Genomic DNA, 18,353 nt, shown 5'->3' with positions numbered 1-18,353 from the left:
AGGACTTGTTCGCTCGAGCGTGACCACCCGTTCAGATATTACCACGAAGGCTCAATATTCGTAGGCTTTTATATTGCCAGTGGCTCGGCATGCAGCCAGGTGTCTACGTTTTGAGCTATTACACATTCCAGCCACAATTCCACCACATACTAACAAATGCCGAGAAAAACATTTTCCGGCTTTCGAAGTTTTTCCATGTTGTCGCGTCATCACGTTCTGCTTTAAAATATCTCGTACAGTAAAGAAAACTATGCAGAAGTGAGGTTATTTGGGTTAGTAGGTTATACATTTCTAAATTGAAAAAAAAAAAGCAGCATCAAAAGAGGTGAACCACAAGGTATGAAACACGCTAACAAGTGAAAGCTTTATGGCTGCAGAGCGTTCGGGTGTACCTCGGAAGGTGAAAAATGCGAGGTCATATAAGAAGGTACACACGCACGTTCAGTATAGTCGAGGCCTCTGCTGTCAACCATGGGGGTGACACATGCCTAACAGCATCGTACCTAATGCTAAGAAAAGTTAAATTACATTGAATCGGCCTGATCATACAACAAATTTTAATTGTACATTCGTGCTCTATTGATGGTCTCTTGTATACATAAATCGGGACTCAGGCTCGATACTTTACGTGCCTTTGATTTCCCGCCAAGTTTTTATGATATTATGTTGAACCAATTAAACCTACTGTTGTTAGTCACAACTTGTCCCACGCGTTTAATCGTTTATGCTACGTTTTCTTGGAGGCTGTCTTTTTTTTATTTGAAAAAAAAAACTATGTACCTGTTTGATTCTTAGAAAATAATATATAATGGCGGCCACCCGGCGTGACACCCACATTTTTACTTACAAAAAGCGCTTGCGCAAAAAGTTCATCATGCATTAATGACGTTTACAATGTGCTGGCAACGTGTCACAACGTGTGAAAACTGCGATTCCTACTTGAAATGGTTTCGCTTTTATGATTCATCACACCAGGGGTCTCAGATACTCGGATCGTGGAACTTTCGGTTCGCACACGACTATCTTAGTCTATTCTATTTTTTCACTTGATGTACAAGTAAGCTGTTCAGTCGAGGGTAACAGATGAGCACCTGCTATCGACCATGAAGACCGTCTCCGCGGAAGAAGTTAATGCGCACTTTTATTCTCTTGTTGCAGCTAAGCGTTTCCAGGCATCAAACCAGCGTGCCTAAAACTTCAGCAGTTATGTTGTGATTCCTAAGGAATGAAGCTTTGTGACTTTGATAACTGGTGCTGGCCTTAATTTCTCGCCCGTTGCTATTAGTAGCGCTTCCTTCGGGGAAGTTCCGAGTATGTGACTTGTTTCAAGACTTTTTTTTCTTTTTTGTGAAGTACCACATGCAATCGTCTTGTGTTGAAACATAGTAAGGAGTAAAAACTCTATAGGCGTCCAGATTTCAGCCATTCTGAAGACCGTTATCGGCATGTTTTTTTTTCGTTTTCTTTTTTTTCGAATTCTGACACTAAATTTGTTTAGAAATGACCCATGTGAGATATAAGCAAGGCCTTATTCCAAATGGCAAAAAAAATATTTCATTGCTTCTCTTCTTCCCCCCCCCCCCCTTTCACCCTTTTCGCTGTCCGGCCCTTGCGGAACTGAATTTCGTGAAAGCGGCTCACTAGATGAGGTGAGTTTGAGGTCCTTGCATTGCACGAAGGATACGACTACAAGTACCAAGAAATGTCTTTTTGTTGTGGCCGCATGACGTCCTATATACTAGGTATTGCAACGCCACGCACTGCTTTCTGAGAGCAGAGTGTAGAAGCAGATCAAATAAAAAAAACTGTTGATAACTGTACCACATCATGGGCATTCCTCTAATACTCGCCGGTGCTGGACGACTCTGGTTGTGAGATGAACACTTTCTCTGCGGCTATAACTTTATCTTTCTCTGTGCGGCGTTACGTGTGGTGCGCAGGCTGCTCGCAGACGCCCAAACTGACAGCGCTCTGGATGAGCGAACGAAGCACGTTCTACGGCTCACCAACGCCGGTGTCGCCAGGACTCGCGGTGCCTTTCTCTGTCACGACGAGTGGTTGGAAATTGGAAGGACTGCAGCTAAGGGCGACGATGTGACCTTTCTGTGACGGATGGTTGCTCTCAAACTGCGCGTATGTGGTCGAGGCCCATTTTCACTCCGAACGTAGCCGCACTTGCCGGGACCGGCTCATCTGTTACAGGTTGCGAGAGCGCTTCTAGGGTGCGAAGAGGCAGCCCAGACTTCTCACCGCCAACTGCATAGCTTCGCACCGCGCTAGTCTGCTTTCGCGCATGCCCAGCTCTACGCCACCCTGCTGACCGAGAAGGACGTATGCGGTAGATGGAAGGGTCACTTGCCTATTACGAACGTCCGTAGAACTGTGTCCACATTGTCGACGTTCGTGACACGGACCAACAAGAGCAAGCCGCCGGTTCTAGATGACGGAGTAGCAGCACCACGAGCCAGCCGTCTCGAAACAACCAGCTCCTGTCGTATCAAACTTCTGTCAGCAAGTACATGTGTAAGGCATGATGGGCCTTGGACACCTTCCGAGCGCTTGCCTAGTGCTTCGGGAGCCTAATCCGCCTTATCTATAAATTACAAAGTGTCGTGGGACTATAGGCCGGCCTACAAGGAAACGGACGGCATAGAATTGGCGTTCGAATTCAGTAAGCACTCATGTTTTGTTAACTAATTAATACCAACTGCATAACAAATCCATAATCTGGATGTGTGCAGCTGCAGTCTTTGAAAGCGAGGAGAAACTTCTATGTAAGCTAAGTGTACCTGCCCTGCCAAGTGCAGAGCTTGCAATTTCAAATGAAAGTGATTCAGGTTGTTAGAAGGGATTCTAATGAATAAGTCTAAAGGCACAAAGGCCAGAGTGGCTATAAGTCAGTCATGACTGCTGTGTTAGAGTAGAAAGATTTTCGTGACTGGGAATAGTCCCCGCTTCTTTCACTTAAAAAATAAAGTCACCCATCTAACTTTTTTTTATCTAAGTTGAGATATCAAGCCGGAACAAGCGTCTGACGGGCTCGGATAGTATACACTGGAGGCACAATCATGAAAGCTTCCGGTGAGAACTACACAAAGCAGTGAGCAACGAACGAAGTCATTGATTTGCTTGACCAGTCTCTGAGAAACTCTGCAAGCCCACTTCATATCGACGCATACAGTATGGGAGGTGAAAACTGACGACGAGGGTCGGTTGGATAACAGGCAAGTTTCAAGAGCAGCGCTATGTGCGAGGCGAGGGCACTCGCTTGCTGTATTCCGTGCCGACCGGTTGTGCGCCCGCGCGCTCCGCGCGCTTGCGATCTTCGGCGTCAGCGTAGCTCTGGCCGACTAGGGCTCGCCCTACGTCACCTCCTGCCGCCGAAGACCTTCGACGACAGTGTAGCTCTGACTTACTGGACCTGCTCTACGCCTTCTACAGACGCCGACAACATCTCTCGCAAGTGTACCCCGTCCTCGGACTCCAGTGACCGTGCTTCCATCTTTCCTGTCTCTCCTATCCCCTCAGTTTGTTGTTGCTTCTTCTTCCTCTTTTCTACACCTTTACTCCTACCCTTTTTATCCTTCCTCACACCCATCCCTTGTGAGCCCTGTGGCGGTGTCGCTCACTGAAGCAGACAATAACGGGGCTCACTTTTTTCTTCCTTTCTCTTTCTTAAGAACCACTCAGCGAGGCGAGGCCACAGGTCTCCTCACGAGAGAAAAGCATATGCACTGCACGTAGGAGGCATCCTTGGTGATGAGATGTCACTTGGTTAGTTCTCGTTATTAGGAGTATTTATGACAACCCATTTCCGATAGAAAAAAATTCTAGCCAGTTCCATGCTATGAAAACAACCGGACAGCAAAGCTGTCACCCCTTCCATCAGTCATCTAAGTTTTGTGCTTTTGCTCCTTCGTTTCGGCACAGTTCTCACAAAGAATCTCTTCGTTTTTTTTCTTCGGGTCAAGCCATGTGAATCCCGCTCGACGTTATTATCACATGGTTGTTATGTGGATGAAAGCAGCAGGCGGCGTGTCCAAGACTTTTTATTTTTATTTGGCCGGTGTTGTGGCCGGAATACGGAAAGTCGATTTACAGAAATACACTCTGTACAACAATAACGGCGAAGAAAGCGTCGGCTGTCTATGATCTGATCAGCGGTAACGCGCGTCGGCACTTATACACGCGGCGTTGCACATTAAAGCGTTATCGCTTTAATGTGCGTTTGTTCCAGAACAAACTCAGCTGTTTGCGTTCGCGCGTTCAATCTCAACAGATGATCCAAAAACTATCTAAAATGATCTCGGGCATTTTGGCGTGGATCGCACAAAGTAGTATCTACACATGCGATACTCCGAGCGCTAAAAACATAGAAAGAAGCACTTGTGGCACCACTCTGAAATGACATCATTCCCATGCGTTACCAAAAGGTGGAAGTACAATAATAAAGCAAGAAAGTATGAGCAATATTATAAAATTAAAGCATAAATAATAAATAATAAAGCAAGAAAGTATACTAAGCAAACGCTACTAGTGAAACAGTGATTACACCCCCTCAAGCGACACACCCTTCATCTCATATTACACACCTCAAGCGCCAAAAATGCGTATTGTTGTCACGGCTGCACGTTAAGGCATCGTTATCATCATTCAGCACCAGCATCATCATAATGAGCATCATGATCGCCATCTTGCTTTATTTATTCACCCCCCCCCCCCACCTCTGTTCACGTGACCTGCATAATGCCTGCTATTAATACTACAACAACGGCTCACGGCAAACTAGGGCATCTTCTGAAAATAAACAAAAAAGGAGCGAGAAATGAACCTCTGCAACCTTGTCTCATCTGGGTATTCGTTTTTATATCTAACTGCTAATTTATTCTGAGTATTATGCCTAATATTCTGTTGCGCGAGCCTTCTGTGTACAACATTTTGAGTACCAGAGCACAGTATCGTATAGCTGGTGATAAGTATTATACCTGCCACAGGCCCAAAGGTCGGGTATATCAGACCATTTTTCAAGGCAGACCGATACCCAGGAGCTGATGATTGCAAGTGTCAGGAACCCCCCTCCCCGACCTAATAATTTCGCAAGTAAGTTTCTCACATTCGGGAGAGATGGTCGGGAAGGCGGCAAACTCACCGTGTTGCTTTTGAGCCAGTTGCTTTTGATGCGCCCTAAAACGGGGAAAAAATCACAGCATATCCACGCAGTGAATGATGATTGGTGGGGCGCAGCGTTCGTCAGTCTGTCTGTCCATTCGTTCTTGCGTCCGCCTATCTGTGTGATCCTTGGTGCATCCGTCCGTTTGTTCATTCGTCTGTCTGTCCGTCCATCTCTTTTTGCGGCCATCCCTCTGTCTGTCCATCCGTCCGAGCGCCCCTCTGTCTGTCCGTCCGTGTGTGTGTCAGTCCGTTCGTCCGTGCATATGTCTAGAGGAAACTCCAAGCACAGCCATCTCACATCTTTTCATCATGTATTCATCATATACAAGTGCCCCCATCCAGCAGACATTGCAAGGACTGCTATTTCGGGTATGGGCCACTGGTGGTTACGTACTACGAGGGACGCACAAGCCACGCCATAAGGAGCTTCGCCCCTAAAACGAAACAGCGCGAAATTACAGGGACAGAGGTGGACGCACAAACAGCGTTCGTGTGTGTCCCCTTCCATGCCAGTCTTCTCGCGCTGTGCGGAGAACTTTAAAGACCTAACTTGTCCTCCATTCATCTCATGGGGTGTGATCACTCTCACCGTGAATCACTCAATACAGGCCATGTGGAGTACAGGCCATGTGATAGTGCGTCGCACGTGCCCGTGCGATGCACTCCAAGTGCGACGCGCATGGGAAGTGCGACGCACTTTTTGAGATCCCACAGTAGTGGAGCTGTGATACGTTTTTGTTTCATTTCAATGGACTCGCGCGATGATATAAATGCAGCTATGTCCCGTTGATGAATATACTTCTAGACGTGTGACAGAGCTTGTCCCCAAGCCGTTAAGACTTAAACCTGAAAGGTGTCATCGTACACTGGCCGGTAACTATTCGACGAGTGGTACAGAAATCCACGTGACCGCATAAACATGCGATGAAAAACAGGCATCGAGCCTAACCCAAGTAAGTATTGTACCACAGAGCCACGTCAGCGCTTGAAGCCGCTTTGTAGAAATACCTTATACAGTCATTGTGTTCGACAAAGGGTGGCGTTGACACGTGTAATAATGCGTAGCAGACGCGGGCAATCTCATTGCGCGTCACACAGTCGGTGAATTTTGTAACGAGTGACTGCTTGAAAGCTGCTAGCCCATTACAAAGGGCTGGGCTATAATTTATCGCCGACATCAGTTATAATAACATCAGCAAGGTGTGCGAATACTCACGTGACCTACAAGCCCTGACTACTGTTATTATTATTATTATTATTATTATTATTATTATTATTATTATTATTATTATTATTATTATTATTATTATTATTATTATTATTATTATTATTATTATTATTATTATGTTGTCGCACTGGTTGGCTTTCTGCTTCAAGTCTTCTTGGGCGAATTCATGGGTGATACCACTTTATTGACTACTATGCAAATTGACGGTCTGCCTCTAGGAGTGGATCTACGGCTTTTGAAAAACGATAGTCTTTCTTGTGTACTTCAACGCAGAATTTTTTCTCTCTACCTTTTCTTTATTTACCGCTATGCACTGGTACTTCTGGGTCACGAGCTAGACGTACGTTATAAGCGTAACGCAGCATTTTTACAGTGAAACAGAGAGCGAACAATTCTTCAGGAAACAGAAAAAGAAACATAAAAAGATAAAAGCGATTTCGGTAAGTTTTATCAGCGAATATACGCTCCAATTGGCGAGTTTTATATTGTAAGGCTAAGAATTATCACCCTGAACATTGTATTGAGTGAGCTCGTGTCGAGTTGTCTACAAGTGTTGTTTACACATAAGCAACTTTCCCACACAGACAATCGAGCAATCAAGTTCGGCGCGAATATAGTTTTGTTGTGCCACCGTGAATTACCTTATTGGCGACACCATGGCGACTTTCATGCTAGGAGAGATGGATATGGCAATGTTTTTTGCCCGACGCAATAGCTGTTGCCAAGGCAATATGGCTGTCTCGTAGGGTGAAGCATGTGCTCGGGCGCTTGATGAAAACAATGATGCCACGAGAAAGTTATCGCCAGGAGACGCCTGAAAAGTAAGAATTAGTGACGACACCTCGGTTTCTCATCCCCGATCGCCCCTGGGCTCGGTGTCCGAGCGACGTGATCAGCCGATCCTCCGAATGGGCCGCGGTGGAGCCCGCGCACGCAACAGAACGGCGTGCTGACTGGTGCGTGGGCGAGGAGGGGAGCCGCGGATCGTGATTTATAAGTCTCGCCGTCAGGGGGACGCCTTGTTTTTGCCCTGGGCTCCCATGGAACGGCGTCACCGACGGGAAGAGTGAGCGACGGGGCGCGCGCTTTGGCGCTGTTTCCAATTGATGGATGACTTCTCAGAGAGCTCTTTGCCGCTGTCCGCTTCGGTTTAGTGCGGCTTTCGGCGGCGTTTCTAGGTGCAGTTGCCTTGCCCGGAAGCCCCCGGGGACGGACCTCGCGTCGTCGCGGCTTAGCCTCCGGCTGGCGCTGAATGCGCGCCGTAGAACCGTGCAATCAGGCGCCGGGATTAGAAGTTCGCGGCGCCGTGGGCTCGGGTCACCGGGCCCTGGACAGGGCCCACCAATGCGAGACCCCTGGCGTATGTGGGGCGCTGTCTGGCATCGGTGGACCTGCGATGCTTAACAGCCACTCATGTGTGCTTGCCTCAGTGACAGCCGATCGACACTTGTCACGGTCCGCCATGCAATCAGGCACTCAGATGGCGGGACGCTCCACGGCTCCCCGTCGGCTCTGCCCGCACGTGACCTCAATACGAATGAGCTGGGCGATAAAGGCTGGGTTAATGTGTGTTCGTTTTAAGACGTTTCTCGGATTGCATTTTGAAGATGTGGGCACAGAGATATTTCTTCTAAACGGGCAAAGCGATTGAGGAGATATGCCACAAAAACTTCGCTTATGTACTATAGGACACCAATAATTACATTGTAAAGATCAAATAGATTTAGCTTACGACGGCTACGACAGCAAAGTGACGAGGGCCTAATGTGAACAAGTTTGTGCCTTAAATGCGTGCAATAAAATACCACCTGACCACTATATGACAACGCATCTATTGGTGGTGGTGCATGGTGCCACAGGCTGGGTTAACCTGGCAGACCTGGCTGGCAAGTGCTCCGCTTGAGCGACTCTTTTCATGTATATATATGGTTTGACTCACCATACATCGCTTAATCTCCTCTCTAGTAGAAAACGTAAGAGTATGTTAGTCACTTGTTTTCGCATCAGCTACTGAAAACACAATGTCTTCACAGCATGCGTGGGGAAACCTTCCTTTCTTCGTACTGTCATCTAATGTCTCTCTTTATTTAAATAACTCTGCAGAAGTGTGTGCAGCTCCTGTTCTTATTCGGTATAGCAGAGTTGAATCGGCTCGACTAAGGCCCCTGTGACACGAGGCAGATGGGGTGAATTCCATCGAGAGCGTAAATGACACCGAATTGCTTGTTTTGGTAGTTGTTGGTTCTCAGGAGCTCTGATTGTCGGTTGTTTCAAAGGTACTTGATTGTCCAGGGCATCTGCTCTTTCGTCACCGCTGATGCCAACATAAGCAGCAAGTCCTGAACAATATATGCGCTCTTAAAAGGCGTCAACATAACTTTTCAGGGCGCATCTATTGCTGAGGGCTTGCTTCGGTACATTAAGCCCCGTTGTTTCTACAACAACAACAACAACAACAATATTAATATTGAGAACATGCAACAGATGTGCGAAACACGCTGCTGCATTTTGAAAAGGTGCTATTATTCGGGTCTTGTGTCTGCAGCAACGGTCTTCATGGGCACTGATTATATCTGTACAATTGCTACTACTTACTTACAGATACATTTTTGAAGACTACCCAGCACACAACGTCAAAGAAAATGCTAGTTTCGCTATACTTCGTGTACTTAAGTACGCCGCATGTGTGTAGCAGTTATGGTGCTCTGTTGCGGACTCGAAGGTCGCAGGTTCGATTGCGGCCGTGGTGGTCGCATTTCAATGGAGGGGAAGCAGTAGAGGCCCGCGTACTGCGCGATGTCAGTGTTTGGTAAAGAACACCAGATGGCCAATATTTCCGTAGCGCTTTAGTACGGCGTCCCTCATGCTCATAGCGTTGTTTTGGGACGTGAAACCCTACAAATTTTATTTTAGTTATGTACTTATCAAACGCAAAAATAGAGGAATCGTTCCTATCGGAGGGAGTCGCAGTGCACGTTGTATTTATTTATAGAACCAACGGTGTACAGTTTTCATTAAGCGATGATATCTCAGTATTTGGTTATAACCATGGGACAACGAAAGCAATCTGCTTCTAGGGGCTTGTGAACACGGGGGAATACAGCTTCCGACGCGACTTTTCTAGTAAGAACACCGACGACGAGTCTGGGTTGCTATTGTTTCATTCCTTCACTATAAGGTGTCGCATCAAAACAAAATGTACTCAGAGCTGTGCGTAACGCGCGGGTCATTAACAAAGACAACTATACCACGGGTCTTTCGTTAGCAGCGTTGGGCACCGTTAAAACATTGCACTTTGCAGAGTTTACCCAGTCACTTTTCATTTTTATGCTAATCAGGGTGTTTTAAAGGTAAATAAAATCGCGGTAAATTATTTGACTGTAAAAAAAGCCTTTTTTTCCTTCAAGTTATTCCTACATCTTTTCTCGGTAAAGGTGTCGATTGCTGAATAAAGGTGCTATACATACGTCGTTAATTGTTGGCTTCCAGTCAAATATGAATTGTAGCATTGCATCCTTATCTCGACGTTGTGGGATATAGAATTTCGGAAACATTTCACATTTAGAATACGCGGATCTACTATAGTCCATACCGGTACGATTCGTATTCATTTTGAGAAATCTTTAGGAGTCGTGAGCTGTTCGTTTCTTTCTGATGACGTATCACCATCTGTAGCCTGACTACGCCCACCGCAGGGCCCATTCCATGTTTCGCTAATCAACCTAATTCCGTGCTTGCTGTGGCTCGCAAACTTAATCTCGTCTGCATTATTGTCACAGGGTGAGAGTAGGCAGAGGGTAGAAGTATATTTACAGATTGTATCAGCCTATCTGCCTTTCCGTCTCGCTTTCGCTCCTTTGCCTTCTCTTCTGTCCGTTACTCTTAATGATCAGCGGTGATCTTGCCTATGGGCTACATTCCCTATTCATGTCCATTTCTTCTTGATTTCGGCTCACACGTCGTTCACATCCGTTTGTTCCCTGATCCACTCTGCTCTCTGCCTGTCTATTCACGTTACACTTATCATTTTACTTTCCATTGCTCGCTGCGTCGTCCTCATTTCAGCCTGAACCCTCTTTGTAAGCCTCCAGGTTTCTGCACCATGGCTAAGTACCGGTAACATACAGCTGTTATTTACCTTCCTTTTGAGAATTGGTGGCAGATTACCATTCATGATTTGATAATGCTTGCCGAATGTGATCTACCCCATCCTTATTCTTCTAGTTATTTCACTCTCATGGTTCGGCTCCGTGGTTACCACCTGTCCTAAGTAAACATATTCCTTTGCCACTTCTAGTGTCTCTCCACCTATCGCAAACTGATGTTTTCTGCCGAGACTGTTGCACATTATTTTAGTTTTGTCCGTATAAATTTCAAGACCTACTCTTCTGCTTTCCGTGTCCAGTTCAGAAATCATGTAATTTATCTTCTGAGTTACTCATCAAGGCAATGTCATCAGCGAATCGCAGATTACTAAGATATTCTTCCTTAACTCTTATCCCTAACTCTTTCATATATAGGACCGTGAGAACCTCCAGTAAACACGCGGGGAATTTAGTTCACCAAGTGCTGGAAATTACTGGATGAATGAGCACACGGAGAATTCGCCAGAAGAATACTGGAGGAATCTTATACTGTGGCTTCACAGCCTTTGTGTATTCGTCCTGTTTTTTTAATGGTTCATGGACGCCCAGATTTCGCATATATTCTGCTATTTCGGCCCATAAAAATGACTTCTTGTAATCTATGGAGGTTATATACGGTATGAGGGTTTGCTATATTCCGCACATTTCTTTACCTCCTTATTGATTGTGTGCATATGACTTATTGCAAAAGAGCCTGAAGGAAATCCCGCTTGGTCCTTTGGCTGATTTAATTCTAAGCTGGTCTTTATTCTATTAGCTACCATTTACTTAAATATATCTTGTAGACAATGAATAGCAAGCTGATCAGGCTGTAATTTTTAAACACTGGACATCCCCATTTTCAAAGGATTATAGGTTTATGTCCACATTCTTCCAAACTTCTGGTTCCCTCACTGTCAAAACACACTTCGTATACAGGATGGCGAGTTTTTGTGGACCAATTTCTGCACCACCTTTCAAGAGATGTGAAGTTATCTGATCCTCGCCAGCAGTTTTGCCTCTTTCCGTCCCCTCCAAGACTTCCATTACCTCCCTTGTTACTGGCGGAATGTCACATTCCTTTGGTATACCACTACTTCTGTTGACACTATATGGGCAACAATTATTCAGAATAGTTCCGCTATCAGATTAGCAGTTATTTTTGCCCAGGCAAGCCCGTTCCTGTGCAATTCACTACTCGTGGACAAGATCTTCGATTCGGCGAATAGGTGCATCTCGTCTTCGGTTACCGTATATTGGCGAGATTCTGCTTGCTTAGTTGACCTCGCAATCGCGGTTTATAACGAGTCTAGTTTTGAAAACAAAATATTGTGGTTGCCAGCAGCGCTGTGTGTTGTTTCTCTGTGCTTTCTCTTGTTCGGTTGCCGTTTATCGTAACGCTTCATAAATCGAACAAGCTGCACACACCTGTATAATAAAACAGTAAAAGTACGCCTATTCGCACGTAGAGGTGCGAGTGGCCTTGTTGTCTCAGGAAAGCAGTGTGCAGCAATAAAAAAGTAATATATACCGCAGCATAGAAAGCGAGAAGAGGACAGAAGGGAGGTTAACCTGACGAGCGCAAGGCACCCGAGTTTCTTACGTGAATAACATGGAATCATCGACAGAGTTGCCGTTGGTGGCCAGCTTGCGCCAAGTTCGCTACTTTGTGACCCCATCTGGTGATCAAAACTTTGGATCGGCTCCGTGGCTACATTTTGGCTACTTTAACTACCATGCTGGCCTGTTTAGTGGACATTTTTCAGATAATTCGTACATAAAAAAGCGAGAAAGCCCAACTACTACCAATTGTTTTCCTTTTTTTCTGTTTCAGTACAAGCATTCCCACTTACTGCAGTCTCTAAAAAGTTTATTATGTAATTTTATTTAACGGAGTCAATAATTATCATCTCACTTACTGTGCCCCTGGATACGTAACTTATGTGCGAAAATGGTTTTCCCGTACCTCGCACTGATGAATTTTAAGAAAACTACAAAACTTCATTCTGATAACAATGCATGTGTAGTGAATTCTGTCTGAAGATGTATGGTTCTGAATTGGGACCGCCATACCTTTCAACAGTAGGCGCCACTTCTGGCTTTTTCTAGGCGCATTTTTAAAGCACTTTAGTATACCGCCATATAGTAATGTGGGTTGTCGTCAACATTACCTTTTTTCTCTTTTCCTGCTTTGTATAGCACGCATCATAATTACACCAAAACACTTTAGTGGCACATTGCGCACTAATTACTGTACAAAAATTTTCTTTTATTTGTACCTCACGCGTGGTTAGAATTCACTTGAAAAACTAATCAGGAGTTCGTACCCAAACGTATGCACACTCTGGGAGGGGTCCGGAGGGGTCCGGAAGGGTCCGGCGAAGTGTGTGTGTGTGTGTGTGTGTGTGTGTGTGTGTGTGTGCGTGCGTGCGTGCGCGTGTGCGCGTGTGCGCGTGTGCGTGTGCGTGTGTGCGTGTGTGTGTGTGTGTGTGTGTGTGTGTGTGTGTGTGTGTGTGTGTGTGTGTGTGTGTGTGTGTGTGTGTGTGTGTGTTTGTGTTGTGTGTGTGTGTGGTGACCAAGTTCGCTCGATGAAAGGTTAATGACGGCGACTGGCGAAATGCGACCACAGTTACTCGGGCTGGCCGATATTACCCCAATATGTAAAAAAAAACAATTCCTCGCACGCCTCTGTTGCGTGAAGCATGCTAAAGGGTCCAAAACGCGAGTCTAATGCTAAAGGTGTCTGTGCCATTGAAAGATAGCAAAGTCTGAGTTATTATTTTTTCACGTTAGCTTTTTTATTTACTATTCCAACGTTTCTTTTATTTTCTCGCGCCTCTTTCGTCCGGTCTTCGTCTCCCCAATTCCCTTCCCTATGCAAAAAAAGCAAATCAGCTATTTGTGTTCGTGGCACAATTCTCTGCTTTTTAATGAAGGATTTTCTCTCGCTCAAAATGTCGACGACTGTGAAAATGAAAATATAAACATTCGCTAAATGAAGGACACGAATGAGATCAGCACGTTTTTTTTTTTTTTTGTTCCTGTGAATTTGATGCACGCACAAATACAAAAGTTTTACTGTTATTTTTGCAAAAAAGCAAAGGTGGAGTTTTGTATAACTGCTGCGAATTGTGCATGGTTGGCAATCTTCTCCATCTCGTCTGCTTCACCAGACAACTGCGAGAACTCTTGAATGTGACGGAGAGATGGTGTTCCGCCCTTTGACGCAGGCTCTGACCAGGGACCGGAACCTCCTTGCGACGCGAGTCTAGCAGCCGGAGAGAACGAGGACAAACCAGCGTTCCACTGCGACGGCTGCGGCCTGGCTCTCGACAGCGTGCACAGCCTGTTGCTCCACAGGAACGCCGATTGCAGCCGCGGTGAGCCGGCACGTTCTTAAAGCTCGCGTGTAGGGCGCCCTCTCCCCGGACTCGGGAGAGCCGTGGCCTCTGTGCTCTCCCGGGTCCCATGGAGAATAGCTCCAATGGGACGGCGTGTGGGACACCTGCATCAATGTAAGCCCAATCCACTGTCAGGGGAGTCAGTCGGTAATTATTAAAATCTATTGATTTGTGTACCCGTAGCAATGAAGAGTCACTGGTGCAATCAATTGAATATACGTTTACACGTAAAGAACTTGCTTTCGTGTGTTTGACTTGTGACAGAAACCAACTGACTTTGTTACCGCAAAGTTGAGTATTTCCACCTGCCAGCTGGACCCTTACGTCTGGAGACTTGGGCTCTTTATAGTTCATTTCCACCAGCCATTGCATCTGTAATGCTATTGATTGTCCTAAAGAAATCATCCTTCCCATTGTGTGTTAAGATCCTTTAAAATACCATCCCTACAACCGTTTTGTGCTTTAAACTCCAAAACTCATGCCTTCTCCTCATACGGGTGGGTCGTTGTCGACATTTCTTGTCATGCCACTGCATGAACCATGCAGCTCACGGCCACTGTATACAGACGTTTCAACCTGCGCTGCGGTGGTCACGAATTCCTTCTGCCTGCTTACAACGTCTTTCCTCGTCATCGTCATCCCTCGCTTTCTTCCTGCCTGCGTAGAATAACAGAGAGAGGCTAATGAACTGAATATAATCCTTGCTGCTATTCCAATAATGCATTATCTGTCACACCAAGCTGTACGCTTACCACGTAAGATGCTGTTTTAGTGCTTAGCTTTTAGAAACTATGTAGCAGTATTTCACACACCATCGTTAGAGGCCAACGTATGAAACTTCGGCAAAAGTCGGCATTAATTCACATTACCTTTGCTTATATTATCTATTGAGAGAAACCATGGCTCATTTAATTTCGTGTAACTAACACGTTTGAGCTGTAAAAAGATCGAGGGATCATCTTGACTTTGGTTCACGCGGTGTGTAATGCCACAAAGAAATTTTCGAACAATTTTGATTCCTTATTTTTTAGTACGAGGCATTTTGTACAGAACCGAAGGCACTTTGACTAACCCGCCCCAATGGTCTAGTGGCTGAGGTACTCGGCTGCTGACCCGCAGGTCGCGGGCACGAATCTCGGCTGCGGCGGCTGCGTTTCCGATGGAGGCGGAAATGTTGCAGGCCAGTGTGCTCAGATTTGGATGCACGTTACAGAACCCCACATCGTCGAAATTTCCGGAGCCCTCCACTACGGCGTCTCTCATAATCATATGGTGATTTTAGAACGTTAAACCCCACATATCAATAAAGAGCACTCGGTGGTCTCATGACGTAGCCGGTCTAATTGTTAAAACAATTCGCAGATTCCACGTACATTGGAAATCAATTATATGCGAAGGGCAAATGAAAAAGGTTGACATGCTACTTTGAAATCAACACAACGTTACGATGCGGACATAAAGTACGCCATGCATGACTTTTATTTCATGATTATCATGTTTGCTCCTGGAATTTGTGTTTGTCGTTCATTCCCGCCACGTAATACCAGATTTGGTAAATGTGAAGCTAGCGAAACAGCAGTGAGCACGCGATGAGCGTAGCAGCCACGTTTCACATGACATGCATGTCATGATTATCATGTTTGGACCTATCATATACCTTCAACATCTGTTCGCGTCCCGTTCTACCAAATTTGGTATATGTGAAACTAGCGAAACGGCCGCAAGCGCATCATGAGCGTGGCATGTATTCATGTTCTTACATGACAGCACGTCATAATTATCATGTTTGCACCTGTCATATACCTTTGTCATCCAATCACGTACAGTAATACCAACTTTTGTGCATGTCAAGCTAGTAAAACGACCGTGAGTCCACCATGAGCGTGTCGAGTAGTCATGACTTACATGACATGCATGTCATTATTTCCATATTAGGGTCTGTCACCTATGTTCGCAATGCGATCATGTCATTACCATACCAGTTTTGCAATATGCGATGTGAACGAAACCACCGCAAGAGCTGCAAGAACGTGACGTAAATTATGACATTCACAACATACATATCATGATTTTCATGTTATGACTAGTAATTTATGCTCGTCATTCAGTCTTGTTATACCATACCAATTTTGGTACAGATACCATTATCCATTGACATGGCCAGGAGAGCTAAAAGTCATAGATAGATAGATAGATAGATAGATAGATAGATAGATAGATAGATAGATAGATAGATAGATAGATAGATAGATAGATAGATAGATAGATAGATAGATAGATAGATAGATAGATAGATAGATAGATAGATAGATCGTAACTGCGTATCGATGATCCGGCAGCCTTCCAAGCAGCGCTAAATCGCAAACGGGAATGCAAGCGCTGGTGGCGGGCGGATCCTGCAAACCACGCCGCTTAGTCAGCTCGCGATACTCAATGCTTGCAACAACGCCGCGCCAAACAAGCACCGTTGTGGCCACAACAGTGTCAACGAGATGATTGCTGGCGCACTTTAACCGGGGCGAACGCCCACTTTCGGCGGAAGTTTCTCAAGCGGCACTTTGGCTTCGGCTACGACATCTGTGAGCGCCTGTGGTTCGAAACAACCACTGTGATTAACGCAGTGTGAAACGCATTTAACCACTCGTTACGGACATCCATGACCGTGATCATGCGAGACACAATGTGCGGCATGTGAAATAGACGAGACCGGAAGCAGCATTCGGTGCAGCGCAGACATAATTTTTTTTTTCTCCGGCCAATGGTAAACATGATGCTGTCTCCGGTCTTGTATCGCATTGCACGGGGCAGTCGCTTTTTCGTCGAAGTATATTGTCTTCGTTTCTTTCTTTCTTTCCCTCCCCCATTTTTTTATTGTAATGGTACCTTTCAACCGTCGCTTAATGTCCATCGTAGTCAGCGATAGTCTGTTCAAGCGACCTTCGTTTGTGAGAAGCCTTCGCTAATTCGTTCAACTTACATTTAAGGGCACTCAAAGCGCCACGCGTTATAGGCCGCAATCACGTGGTATATTTTTTTTAAATTTCGCACACTTTAAACAAACCCTGGAAAAAAATTACCCAGCGTTGTTATCTTACCGTAACTTGAAAATTTTGTTATTTCTGGATAAGAGCTACAAGTCTGTATTGAAAGTTTTTTCTCTAGAGTCTGTAATTAAAAAGTTCTTTAAGCAATCTTTGTGAATTACCGTGCTTGGCAGATAAAAAAAATATTCGCACGTGCAACATACAGCTCAGAACAATGCTGCGCAAGTTAGAGAGGCGTAGCACTGATCTTTAGTTTTTTATTGCTTGGTGCTTCTTAGCTGAAACACACTGTATACACGCGCCGCAAGTGTTTCCGCCTGCATCTAAAATGCGGCCGCCGTGGCAGAGGTTCGATACCGGTCAGAAGTCTGGCACCATAAGACGCACTAAGACGAAACAAACTTCTTGTGAGTGCCACTAGCCACCGTGGTGGCTCGACATGTTGTCGTGTTATTACTGAGGGCGAACTTCTTTAATTGAGAGAAAGAGAAAAAAAAATCGGCAGATCCCACGTACCTTGGGAATCGATGTTACGCAAAGCATGCAGAGGGAAGGTGACCGTGTTGTAATTTTTTTATTGTGCGACACGTTAACAAATTATGCTAAATATATGTACAAATCTTGCACGCACAGAGACATGTTGAACAGTTGCAGATATTTATATAAACAGTTGTTTGCACTTGCGCAACAATGCCAACAGGAGCATGAGCATTAGCATTATGAGAAGCGATAAGTTGATATGAAAGGCTGGTGCTCGCGAGGATAGTAGCCCTGGACGCTGCTAAATAAATCAAGTTGAGCGGATGGCGCAAGTTGACCTGAAGGGACGGTTGCGTTAAGGAATTACATATGTAATGTTCATAACATTGCACTGCAACCAAAATTCCCGTTTCACAAACATTAGTGTCTTTTTGAAAAGTAGTTCCGAGACCCGGCGTGGCTCTGTGGTAGAATACTTGATTGCCACGCAGAACGCTTGGTTTCGATTTGTGCTGGCACCCTGGAATTTATTCTTTGCATTCGTCGCGCCAATAAAATTCCCCTTGCGTGTACTTGCCGTTCCTGGGTGTCAATCCCCTGCGACACATACCCGCATACCATAGACCCATACCTGCCCGCGGGTATGTGCCACTGTCCTGCGGAAAGTGTTCGATGACGTACGCGACGGGATTGTGACATTATTGATGCCTTGGCCAGCGCGTCGTATTCGTCAACCATCCTAACTTCCCTTACTAATTTTGGTTCAGGCCAAGTAAAGGGGGTGACCACGAGAGCATCCAGACGTTAGCAGCTAGATAGATAGATACGTAGATATACGCCAAAAGTGAAACAGTACGCAATGAGATGATTCGCATTAAAAAAAAAAGGCTTTCCTTAGATGTTT

The 18,353-nt window shown here is 45.4% G+C and overlaps 1 protein-coding gene across 1 annotated transcript in view; it reads left to right on the top strand.

The window, feature by feature from the left end:
* Positions 1 to 18,353, top strand: part of L (zinc finger protein Lobe) — a 178,708-nt gene that overhangs the window by 18,826 nt on the left and 141,529 nt on the right. The window contains exon 3 of the mRNA XM_075877246.1: positions 13,755 to 13,904. Coding sequence (XP_075733361.1) covers positions 13,755 to 13,904 — 150 coding nt within the window. The remainder of the gene's footprint in view (positions 1 to 13,754; positions 13,905 to 18,353) is intronic.

This window comes from Rhipicephalus microplus, chromosome X (assembly GCF_043290135.1).
Source record: "Rhipicephalus microplus isolate Deutch F79 chromosome X, USDA_Rmic, whole genome shotgun sequence".
In the NCBI taxonomy this organism is placed as follows: Eukaryota; Metazoa; Arthropoda; class Arachnida; order Ixodida; family Ixodidae; genus Rhipicephalus; species Rhipicephalus microplus.
This window is presented reverse-complemented; position numbering and strand designations above follow the sequence as displayed.